The sequence below is a fragment of the Alligator mississippiensis genome, chromosome 1, assembly GCF_030867095.1.
Source record: "Alligator mississippiensis isolate rAllMis1 chromosome 1, rAllMis1, whole genome shotgun sequence".
NCBI classification, from domain to species: domain Eukaryota; kingdom Metazoa; phylum Chordata; order Crocodylia; family Alligatoridae; genus Alligator; species Alligator mississippiensis.
Genome location: NC_081824.1, coordinates 112459399 through 112472266, shown reverse-complemented (window position 1 = coordinate 112472266; position 12868 = coordinate 112459399). Strand labels below are relative to the sequence as shown.

General features: G+C 39.5%; 1 protein-coding gene across 1 annotated transcript in view; it reads right to left on the bottom strand.

Annotated features, from left to right (window-relative positions):
• Window positions 1-12868, bottom strand: part of LAMA2 (laminin subunit alpha 2) — a 630290-nt gene that overhangs the window by 109040 nt on the left and 508382 nt on the right. Inside the window, exons 36-39 of the mRNA XM_019479551.2 lie at window positions 12214-12376; window positions 9633-9843; window positions 7361-7477; window positions 4842-5005 (exon numbers count right to left, since the gene is read on the bottom strand). Coding sequence (XP_019335096.2) covers window positions 4842-5005; window positions 7361-7477; window positions 9633-9843; window positions 12214-12376 — 655 coding nt within the window. The remainder of the gene's footprint in view (window positions 1-4841; window positions 5006-7360; window positions 7478-9632; window positions 9844-12213; window positions 12377-12868) is intronic.

Here is a 12868-nt window from a genome sequence, read left to right as displayed (position 1 = left end):
TGCCTTAGCTGGCCGGGGTCCAGTTTTGGGTGGTGCACATGCCCATCATTTGCCCCAATTTGCTTTGTTCTAATGCAGGTTGCTTTTTACACTGGGATGTCAAAAAGACATCTGGTGTCAAAAAACACCCCAGCCCTGCAAATTAGCAGTGCAATGGATGCCTGCATGTGCGGTGTGTGTGACATTACATACTGTACGTGTGCGCTCATCTGGATGCGCCCTCTGAGTTTATCATGTGAATCATGTTGGCACACCTAGCTGTACTAATGTTGTGCAGCACTCAGTGGTGCCCTTGAAAAGATATCAAGACACCCTAGTTGAGAATTTCGGAGTGAATCTCAGGCGTGCTCCTCAGGGGGCTGAGACACAAAGACACTTGTTTTGTGAATACCAAACAGTCTTTGGCATGCCTAAGCAATCTAATTGACCAATACAGCAGGGCAACAGTTGAATTTTAGGCAATAAATAAGGCTTTTTGGTGCAAATTTATGTCTTAAGGGTCCTGGATTTAAGTGGGGCTTCTCTGAATTACTCATTTGGACTAACCCATTTTATACTTTTAAGTTCTATAGTGAATCTCACCCTTAGTTTCCTTGTGTCTTTGTAAAATGGGGATTAAAAAGTAGTTGTGTGCAGGGCTGTGTACGAAACCCATTTTTGTGGTTCGGTAGTCAAATGAAAAAAATTAGTAGGGGGTGGAGAGGGTAGGGAAAATCTCTTCTATCTGACCTGAATTAAGTTTTCAATTTTTCTCACCAAAATAAAATGCTCATTTTATGTGAAATGTTTAATTAAAGATCATTATGATTTAAATGAGACATAATTATAACACATATTTCCATATTCACTGGAGCAAGGAGTAGAGCACAGCTGTCCCACTTCCCAGTAGAGTTCCTAAGCACCAAGCTAGTGAATCAATTTCTCTCTCTCTCTTGCTCTTTGAACAACTATTTATGTACTTTATACGAAGTGGTACAGTTTCAATAGCAGGCACTTAAGAAGACATACCTCAGAAAACCCTACCGCCTGCTGGTTAGGACATGCACCTGAATGACTTGGGGTTCATTGTTTCAAAATCTCTCCCTGAATCAGACAGTGGATTAAATTTGGATCTTCTACTTCCCAGGAAACTATTCTAGCCACCAGGTTATTCAGGGCTGGGAGGGGAGTTTTTCATGTCATCTTCCTGAAGCTGTCACATATTGTATAAAATACTCAAAATAGTCATTTAGATGGAAAGCAAGAAAAAATGATTCTCTGGTCCCCCGCTCCAGTAATTATTTTCTTATTTAAACAAAATGTAAAAGAATCAGCAGGAGAGATTAAGAGCACTATCTATCCCCCTTAATCTGACAGTCTTGTAGTTAAAGTACTCTCTCAAATTGATGGCTCCAATCCTGTCAAACCGAGGGAAACCTAGATTATCTCCTCCTACTACACAGCTCCTGATTTTTGTGGGGGAGGTTGCGGGGCTCAGTTGGCTGACTAACATGGCATTTCTCAGTGAATTTATTACTGGCTGAAAAAAAAATAGCCCAGGTCTAGTTCTAAGAATAAATATTTTTAAAAGATTATGAGGTGCTTAAATGCCATTTATATAAGTACCTAAGAGGAATACCTACATAGACTTAGGTAGCTAAGTGTGATCCTTTTCCATTCTGCTTGAGTCCCTAAAAAATGTATACTTTTATGACTTAGCCTTTAGGCTAAGATGATGATGTCTTACGCAAATAGACATGTAAACTTCTAGGGGCTTGAACAAGGAAGAGTTGGGTCATACATTGTCACTTACTAGATGGAGCAGGATTTGCCCCCTAATGTCTGTACATGAAGTAAACAGCTTTATCTTCAATTTGCAATTATTAATTAAAGATTAGATTTTTAAATGCATTTGCTTTTTCCTTTATATTGTATATTCTGAGAGATTTGCAGTGCATATCTAGAGCAGATAAAAGTATTATTTGCATGCTGCTGTTACACTGCAGTGAAGAATACATTATCATGAGTGAGGGAGACCATGACCTCCCAAAGGCTAAGTTGTCATCTTATGTTAAGACACTATAGAGATGCACCCAGAAGAAATGCCTATATAATGCAGTTAAAGAAAGCCAAAGTAGCATTGCCAACCTTTCATTATAGAGGTAAAAATATCCTCATTCCTGTAAACTCCTATCACCTCCTTACCTAGCTCCTTCAAGGACTGTGTCTTTGCATTTATCTATCTGTATACAATACAGAAATTGGATGTGGCATCACTCAGCTAGCTTAAACCCGGAGGTGTAGCACAAAACTGACCCATGTCCTAATCAGACAATGTATGTATCTTCTTCAAATTCTACTTCCTTTCTACAGCAGACTTCAAAAACATTTTATTCAGGAGGATGAATTCACCATTAATTTACATCGCTCCCTTAAAACAAATTAAACTCAGCATCCATGTAGTGCAACTACACTGAATAGGATGCTGATAATTTTGTAAGTACCAAATACTTTATCAAAGGAAATTTCATGGGTTTTTTTCCTCCCAAAAATACTATCTCCAGGCATGAGAACAACAGTTAGAAGCTTCTGTTCACAAGCCTTCATAATCTAACCTGCTAGTTATCTGTAAGAGATGAAGGCATCAGGAAAAAGTAACTTTATTCTAAAGCTGTGGTGAGTTATTATGGAAGTTTAAAAGGTTTGTCTATGTAGCAGCTTTAAAAAAAGAAATGGTCAACAGTAGAAGACTGTGCTACAGGGAAGGGGGCCAGATCCTTGATCTGTTTCCAGGAATTAAATCTTGGGCAACTAACTCACTATTTCTCTCTGAGATTTAGCTTCCTAGTTTATGAAACAGGGATAGCAATTCTTTTATTTGTGTTGTTATGAAACTAATATCATAAATTATATTAAATTATTTATCTAGAAGATGCTATAAAAGTATTGTGAACATGTGAATCCTACAGAAGTTGATGGTACCTACAGGTGTAGTATATCTTGAAAATCAGGCCACTTTTATTTCGGAACCTTAATATGGATCTGGAAACCTAAGGGCATCGAAAGACAATCACACATCCCAGTGTAATGTGCATCAGGTTTGTGCACTGACACGAATTATTTTGGGATATATAACTAACGGACGTTCAGTTTATCAGAGGTAGCTCAGACTGTAGGCTGCTTTACTGTGACTCACCACTAAGTGGCTGTGAGAAGGTAACAACCTGTTTGATTTGAGTAAATGGCTACCCAGTATAAAATGCAGACATATATCACCTGAACTATGCTTCATATCTCTGCAGTTTAACCTCGGAGGGCACGTCCAGATGAACACACACATGCCTTTTGCAGCATCTCAAAGGGATTTTGCAGCGACCGGAACCTGGGCTCCTTCTACAGGTAAGTAGGGATGGGGCTGGAGCCAGGGCTGTGTGGGTGAGGGAGACTGAGGGGGCTGCTCAGGAGGTGTGGGTCCCCTGCTGGGAAAAATCCCTAATTCACTCTTTAAAATACCCCCAAATCTATGTTCTTCCACAATTAAAAGAAAAAGGGTGTGGGGGGATGTGGGTGGGTGTGTGGGTAGGTGTGGGGACTGTGGGTGTGGGGGGACTGTGTGGGCAGGGCTGTTAAGCTACATACTATGCTTATTTAATAACAACAGTTGTATGTCAGCCTCTCTAACATCTTCTGCACACCACATTAGTTGACTACGGCTATGACATTAGTTGTAAGATCCTTTACCAATAACACAATAGAGGTGAGCAACAATCTATTCAAACTCTTGGAAACACATTTCCAAGTACTCTCACACTACTTTACAAGTGATATTTATTTTGGCCTTTTATCCCAGTACCTGCAGTGGCACATATTTAAGACTTAAAGACCTTCAAACATCAAAAGGGAACAACTTTTTTTTCAACAAAAAAGGGACTGGTGTTTGTGAGGTCATGTGTGGCTCTGCAGAAGTGTCTGTTAAAATTCTATATCAAACCCAAATGAGTGTGTCTTATCCCCATACTGCCTTAGTGTGTAGGGTGCAAGGCACAGGAGACAAAGATTCCAAAGGGATGACTTACTGCACTGCAAAAGTGTTAGTGCTCCTAGGTACCAATTGATTTTCAGAGGTTTTCTTATGTCAGAAATAATCAAAGTCAACTGCCTAATTTCTAATATCTCATTTTTAAAAAAAGGTAAATTCAGCCCTTCAAACTGGACAGTGTACAAAGCAATGGTACTTAACCTTTTGGTGCTTTTGGTTGGTTCATGGGCAGGATTGAGCCCGGCACACCAGGGTCAGGCCATGGAGATTAGGACATCCATGCACTGGGATTGGGCCCCAGACGCCCAGCACTGCCCCCCAAGCTGCAATTGGGCCCTAGGAGCCTGGTGCTTCCCCATCCTGTGCACCAGGATTGAGCCTCAAAAGATGACACCATTCCCTCCCAATCAGATTAGCCCCCAAGGGCCTGGCACAGCACCATCCCACTTCTATATGCTGGGGTTGGACCCTGGGGGCCTGGAATCCCCACCCCCCCACTTAAACTGAGATTGGGCCCTGAGGCTCAACGCTGTCCCCACTCCCCAGCCTTACATGGTTGGATCAGGTGCCCAATATAGCTTGCAGGGCCCTGGGGTCCCATGGGTCCAGAAATCTGAGAGCTGGCAAACCAGATGACAGGGAGCCATGGGCCAGATCTAGCCCATGAGCCAGGGTTGAACATCCCTGGTATAGTGTATTGGAATTTTGTATGTTCATAATCATAGACACCAATGTCTGAAAGTGATCCCTTCTTATTCCTGTCAGACAATTTTAAATATCAGGCTAAAAGAGTCTTAGAAGTATAAACAAAGGTCAGTCTTACCCATCCAGTATAGCAGATGATTCATTCAGCTGTGCTGCATGACTTTCAGCTTGTAACACCTTTTCTCGAAGCATTTTGTCTCTAATTTCTTTGTCTAGATCATCTATTTTATTCGTCAGCTCATCAGTGATTGGTTGCATCTTCTTCCCAATGTCTTCAACATACTGTAAACCACAAAATAATAGCCTTTAAGCAGCTGAGTGCAAAAATCACAATCCTTTGCATATATTTCCCTCTGAGACATCTTCTCACATTCTTTGACATCTAAGAAAATTTCAGTGAGATAATGAGGAAAAAATGAAAGACAGTTGAAATTTGGAGAAAAATAGGCTACTATTCCACTGGAAATAGTCCTTTCTTGAACTTAGAATTCTTCCTTGTCTCTTAACAGTGTGCAGGAGATGATAAAAGAAAAAAACAAACTTCACTTTATATACAACCAGTCACACTTTCACTATTTTTTTTGCTAAATTATGGATACATAAGGATCTATACAACACTTTGATGATATCCAGAAATAAAATACCATGTCATATGAAAAACTGTACCTTTTGACACATATGGTTGACAGACCCAGGGTGTGGACACTTTAATGCTTGGAGTCCTCTCCAAAGGACAGCAGCTGGTACATTCTAATTGTTATATGTGAATGATCTGAGAATAATTAAAATATAGCAAAACAGCTCCACCTTTAACCCTGGATGAAGGGGTGTTAAAATGGGAGAAGGTTTACTTCATTTGAATTGTTCTCACTTTGTTCACATACAGTAATCAGAATGTAGCAGCTGCTGCCCTTTTGAAAGGGCTCCAAGCATTTGAGTGTCAACACCCTCAGATACACTTTTGCTCATGAATCCATTACATTAAGTCAGAGGTTGTCAACTGGGGGTACATGTACCCTGGGGGTACTTAAGAAGGCCTGAGGGGGTATGCACAGGTGGGCGGAGACAGAGTGCCACCACGCACCATCCCGTGCTCCTGCGCAGGTGCCACCCGCCCAGCTGGGCGCAGGGAAAGCTCACGTGCAGGAGCTGCCGCCACTCCTTCCCACCGCCCCCCCCCCCGGGCCGCTTGGCATTTGGGGGTACACTACTCTGCGTACGGCCACCTGGGGGTACAATGATCAAAAAAAGTTGAAAACCCCTGCACTAAGGCAGTGGTTACCAGATTTTTCAGAACCAAGGCACCCCTCATTTGACTTGAGGAACCCCTCTGTAATGTTTGTAAATTAAGCTGCACCCTGCTTCAAAAATTAATGTAGTTATTACTGGGGGAGAGGTGTGGGGAGAGGAACCAGACAAGAAGGAACCTGAGCCTCACATCTGCTGATCTCCTCATACCTCATGGCACCTTTCAAAACATCTCAAGGTACCCCAGGTAATGCAAATCCACTGCTGCAGCCAGAAGCCTTTATATAACAATTTATCCAGATGCCTAAAGAATCACTATTGTTGTTCCACTGTGTCCCTATACATCAAGACACACAGGGGAGAATTCTGTATTCTTCTTAGTGCATCTAATGGCATTGTTCTAGCTACATAAGTAACATTTTTGCTATGTAAGCTGTTTGCAGTTCTGTTTCCCTCACACTGTGCAAACATAAGCAAGGATGAGTGGACAAAGCATGCTCAGTAAGGTACACTCTAGGTGGACTCCAGGAGTCATTTTATCTAATGAATATTAAATGTACCTACTATGATAAGACTATAATCCTTATTCAAATGTAGAAATCTACTATCATGCCTAGAGAAGCAGACAGGATTCATGAAGAGTAAAGAGTGTGTTTGTAAGTACAATACAGACAGATTGGGTCAACTTGGTTCAGTCTGGTTCACTTCAATATATCTTTTATAGCTAGATTGCCCATATAAGAATGGAAAAAGTGACTACTTTTAGTAAAAGTATTTTAGCATTGATAAAAAAAGGCTAAATTAAATCAGTTGTTATTTAGGGCACTGGTAGAAGTTAGTGTAATGGTGCTCAGGATCTGATCCCTGATCTGAACAACTCTGTAACTTTACAGGACATAGCCTTGCAGAATGCACTATATTACGGATCAGGGATAGATCCTAATCATGTGACTGTTGGTGTGGATTGACAGGCACTATGAAGAGGGAGCCAATGAGCTAAGAGGCTTAAACCCAGGCACCCATCAAGTCCCTGCCACATGTTCAAATTAAGATGCTATAGAAACTAGGCACAATGGGTTCCTATACATGTGCAGGGAGCTGGCTCTGATGCGCTGGAAATCCAGTGCAATCCAGTGCAGTAGACAGTAGACTCAATGTACTCCGCACATTTGTACATGTGCTCCCAGAGCACATGTAAAAATGCCCAAAGATGTTCCACATGAAATATGGAACATCTTTGTGGCAGGTTTCCATTTTATGGTGTAGTAAATTAGCTGAATGTGTGACAGGCTACAATTTATTATGCAATTAACATCTGCCCGGGTCCTTAATTACCTACTATACCATTAGAATAATATTTCATTTTTCTTACCCTCAAAAAATGCTTACCTCTACAGCTAAGTTGATTTCACTTGCAAGTTCGGTGGCTTCATCAAGGATGTCATTCCCCTCTTTTAGAGTATTTTCAATGTTATGTCTTCCCTTTTCTATAGCTTGTTTCTTTTTCTATAGGATGCATCCAAACAAAGATGGAGATTAGTTGAGCAAAAGTACAGCAGAGTGCAAAGGCAACTCAAATACAAGCATGATGGTGGTACCTTTGTGAAACCTCTAAACTTCTGAAGACATTAAAGCAACAATAATAACAAAGCATGTCTCAAAGGCAAAAGTATTCAATATTTATCCTCCTTCCTATCTAGAATCAGCAGCATCTGCCTATAACATTGCAGTGGAATGAGTTAGAAAAACAAGAAATTCTAGTTCTTCCCCTGAGGCCCTTCACTTTCCTTTTGATGTTGTTATTTTTCCCCAGCCTCGACAGAAAATTAGCTTCAAAACTGTTCTGCAGTTTTACTAAATCCACAGGTAATAGTTTTCATACTTGTGTTTAATCTTGATTCTACACTTATGAAAAGTTTCCAGTTTGTTGTTGGTTTTTCTTTTTCTTTTTTCGGCAGCACTATTTCATTTGATTTATGAAGCAAGAAATGATGATTTTGCAGCAACCTTTGCACTCTCAGTTTTCCACCTAACAGGCATTTTCCACAACAAGGAGAGCACTATTTTTGTTTCTAGGACAAGGTGTGTTGCCATACCATATATCTATCCAGTAAGTAACAAAGTTTAAACGGACATAGGAGGCCAAGTTAGTATAAGTAGCAAAGCACTATAATAGCTGTTGGCTAAGAAAAGGCAGAAAAGTTGGAAATAGCCTCAGAATTATGACAAGGGTGTTGATTGAGGGGAGACTTTCTGGCATTTCAATTAACTTATTTTGGGAATGACTTAAGAGTCTAGAACAGATTTTTAAAAGTATTCAGATACCTTGGCTACTTAAACTCTCAGGGCACATCCAGATGAGGGTGCACTTGCGTTTCTCTGAGGACAAATAGCAGTGGCACATAGTTGTGCCACTGTTACTTGTCCCCGGGGAACACCCATACATAAGTGCTCGGGCGCATGGCATGTTGCCTTGGGTGGAGTAGGGGAGGCTGAGGCCAGCACCTGGGCTGGCCCCAGCAGCCTTACCTGGGATCATGGGGGGCTCCCAGAGCTCCAGTGGCAGTGATCTGGCACATGAAGTGTAGCCAGCTTCTGAAGCATACCAGACTCCAGTTTCAGGTGATGCACACTGCCACCACATGCACCACTCTGCTTTTTTCAGGCACAGGTTGTTGTTTTTTTTACACTAGGATCTCCAAATAAACAGCACAAATGAGCAGCATGGCAAACACCTGCATGTGCAGCACATGTGGTTTGTGGTACCACAGAGGTCTGCAGTGCCACATACTACACATGTGTGCTCATCTAGATGCTCTCCCATTAACTAAGACCCTCCACCATCCTTCCTGCCTTCTCCTCTGGGAAATGTTCAACAGAGATATTTCTCTTTACAGTATGTATCTCTGTAAATCAACGAAGCCCACAAATCTGTGATGAAAGCTGAGGTCCTGGAACTCTAACCTCATCATTATACATTAGGCATAAGCTCATTGAGATATAAACAGAGTCTGAAACATTTATCTTCATTTAGGTTTCACTCTGCTCTTTCTATCTTGGTTAAATACTTGTTAATGTACAGTATAATGTGCTCTTCAAGTCTCTGCAATTAAAATTAAATCAAAGGCAGACCCCTCTGCTACTAGGGAGATCATTTATAACAGGTTCTAACTATTGAGGATATAGTTTGATTAATTACTCTTTAACATCCATACTCCCAATTCGTTTTTTTCTAGTGGTCAGAGAGGGAGGTGAAATTGTAAGTATGAAGATGCAAATATATGACAGTTACGATTTTAATAGGTCTCTTGTTTAAATCCTTCACACAGAGCTTAAATTTTGCATAAGACTATTTGTAGGCTCTTTATACTGGGAAGACGTCCACCTCATACGTGACAGAGGAATCCAAGGGCATCATCGACCAGATATTTTCTAAATATCCTTCTGAAAACAAAATTGTGGTGTTCTTAAATTAAAGCCCTAGTCAGTGCCCTTGCTTTTAGAATAAATTGTTGATTTTGAAGAAATAAAAAGAACCCCCTATAATCCTTTCTTAATTTTATTCCCTGGGTTTTCAAGAGATCCTAGTGGACTACAAGCTCCCAGATCTTGGTCTGACCTCCAAAATACTTAATCAAGGGATTTTCCTTTCAGTACTCACTTCAACCATTGTCATGTTTCTCAGGTTGATTGCAGATAAGCGATCAGCCTCTCTAATTTTACTGGTAGCTTCTCTCAGCAGGGCCCGAGCATCTTCAATTTTGTTACTGTAATCTGTCAGCTTGTCTCTGACTTCTTTCTTGAGTTCTTCATTTTTGTCACTGGGCTCTCCAAATAATTTCTTCACTTTATTCAAAAGGTCTTCTGCATTTCTGCAAGCCCCCAATGCAAAACAAAAACAAAATCCAGGCATTTAGCTTTCTCTCACTACATCCAGTAATTTCATGCGTTTTAACTCCTTATAAATAAGAAATATTTTCTTTAAATAAAAGTTTAAGGTCTCTTAAAAAAGACATTTAGTAAAATATAACTGACAAGTGAATCATAGACCTATTTTAAGGATTCTTTTTTTTTAATTAAAATTCTTTATAGGGTCTAATTTTGGAGGTGAAAAATATCCTTCATGGAAGACCTTTTTTATACTAATTCTTGAAATCTGACTGTTGAAGTGAGTTTTTATGAAATACTACACTTGTCTAAAAACATTCTCTCATTCACATTAAAATGTGATGTTTAGCACAAAGTGGTCCATTAACTTGAATGTAGGGGACAGAGTGGAGATATGCCTGATTTGAAATTGCCTCAGAGAAGAGCTTCAGGCCTAACTGCAATAGTCAGTCTAAGATCGTTATTTTTTTCTTTTGCCACAAATGTCCTAGAATACAGGCGATCTACCCATTGCAGCAGTGAAAATACTTCATATAAAAATGCTTTGGAAATATGCGTTCTTAAATGGACTTCAGAAATAGAAAATGGAAAGTACCTTTTCTCTTCAAAGTGTTATTTTTATTTTGCAGGTAAATGGGCAACTCCTTATAATGCAAGAGTAATCAAGTACAAACCAATGGATTTATTTTGTTCAATTTCTTGTCTTATTTACTGATATTCCTATGTCATTGGCACAGTTATTGAAACAGTCTTACATTAAACTTGTGCTCTTCTGGATATCCACCCAACATTAGAATGAAAATATTCAGAAAGAAGACTCATGATTAGTAACTGGTACTGTTTAAAAAATATTGTAAATCAGGCCTCAGAAAATCATAATACCGACTGAATCATGAAATTGTAAAAAATACTAGGATGAATACTTTTTATTTGCCTCTTGGAATTTGAGTCCTTAAATTTCATTTTCCACCTCTTCCCTGTAACCAGAAGAGCTAGAATCTTGCCTTTCTAAATAATAGCTCATATATAATTCCAGGAGCTAGTGCTTAGTCTACCCTTCTGGTAGCCTAAGAAGAATGAAGTCTCAGGTCTTACTTCCAAAGAAACAATAGAAATAAGCAGGGAAAGAGTGAAGTTCTGTTGACAGCAACATCACGAACCCTGAACTTCAAAGGAAATAATCAAAATAATCTTCTTCACTTAGCATTTAGACCTTCACAGTGAATAAGAGGAGAGTCTACTCCAGCTATTTCTATGTGTATTTGGTCAAAATCAAGCCAACCAGAATACATCACTGTCCAAAGTTATCTTCCTGAACAGCCGAGAAGAGTAATTACTTCAGAGTAGTCAAAAGACTTGCAGTGCCATTAAACCAGTATATTTCAAAGCTTTTGTTTTTCCTGTAACATACTATTTTCTGGAAGGGAGGGAGTTCTCAGATATTTTCAAAAGATGACAATTTTTGTCTCTTTCCTTTGCAGAATGCATTGCCATCAAGTTGTGTCTGTCACTTTTTATGACATCATCTACAGATAACAACTGTATCCAGGAAAAAGTTATTTAAGCTGTTATTCGGTAAGATTTAATACCTCTTGAAATGGCCTGGATAAATATTTTGCAGACAACATTTATGGCATCCACAATTACTCAAATCCCACTCCTGTGGATATCAAGCATGCGCATAGGTTTCTGGTTGCATCAGGCCACTGTATTCAGAATCTTGCAGGATCAACAAGTAAGCGTTACCTAGCTCTGATGGGCAAGATTTCTAAGGATGATATCTTTTATCAGACCAATGTAGTAGGGGCCAGGCTGAGCCCTGTACTTACTGGGACAATGGCTGCCAGCACGCTCTTCAGGTAGCAAATCCTCAGCTTGTCCCATAGAGGAAGAATGTTTTGCATTCAAAAGCTTGTCTAAATTTATCCCAATTACATCCTAAAAAGTTTTTGCCCCTCACACAATTTCTGGACCATCATGTCTATAACATAATTCTTACATTAACTTAGCTCTAATATAATACTTTTCAGAGGAAGGGCAGTATCATCATCATTGTTTTATAGAGCAGTAAACTGATCAAGCTTTCAGTTTTGATGTAGAGTTGGATCTTTTTTGCCTATGCCAATAGAAACATGATACAAAATACGCTTATGAGTGCTAAAAGATAATTTTATACAGGCATAAGTACTCCAAAAATCTGCATGCTGAAAAATTGATATGAAATATTAGTATCTCTTTTTCCTTGTAGTTATGTGATTCCAAGTTTTAAAATCTCATGGGAATGGACTGAAATCACATTGAAAAGACTCAGCTCTCACTGTCATAAGGCTCAAACTTGTGGCCTTTCTACTTACTTTAGTTCCTCTTGAGCCACCCCTTCTTGCACATTCAGTTCTTTCCTCCGCAGCTCTGCCATCATTCTATCAATATCACTCTGCAGACTCTGAAGACTTTTCTCCAGGGTCTTGTCTTGGATTCTGAGTGTCTCATTCAGTTTTATAGCATTTTCATTTACAGCTGCAGGGGGGCAAAAATATATAGAGAGTTAGTAAATAAACATGACACAGAAGCTTTAAGCATCTGCACATCGCCATCATCAAATGGAATGCAATTTGCAGTAGGTATTCCTGCTGTGAAATATAAAGGGCAGTTAATCCAATGATCAGTAACAAATGAGAAAATGTTATATGTACCATCAAATCTTTTATTGTATTTCACTTTCAGGCACAATAATTAAAGTGAGGAGCCTTTATATCCAGGGGAAGAAATATATAAGGGAAATTTGTACCAAACCCTTGAAATGTCACAGGATAATTTGGGACACTGAACACTTGATTTTGGGGATGGGCGGGAGTAGAAATAGAAATGGAATGTGAGTGAGTTTTAAAAGAATATCTTGATGTATTTTATTTTTAAAATGCATTTTTAATAGTGACAGGAGGAATAAATGAGTGAGAGCCCTCTCTGAAAATGGAGACGGAGCAAGTGGATTTGTGTGTTTATATGTAG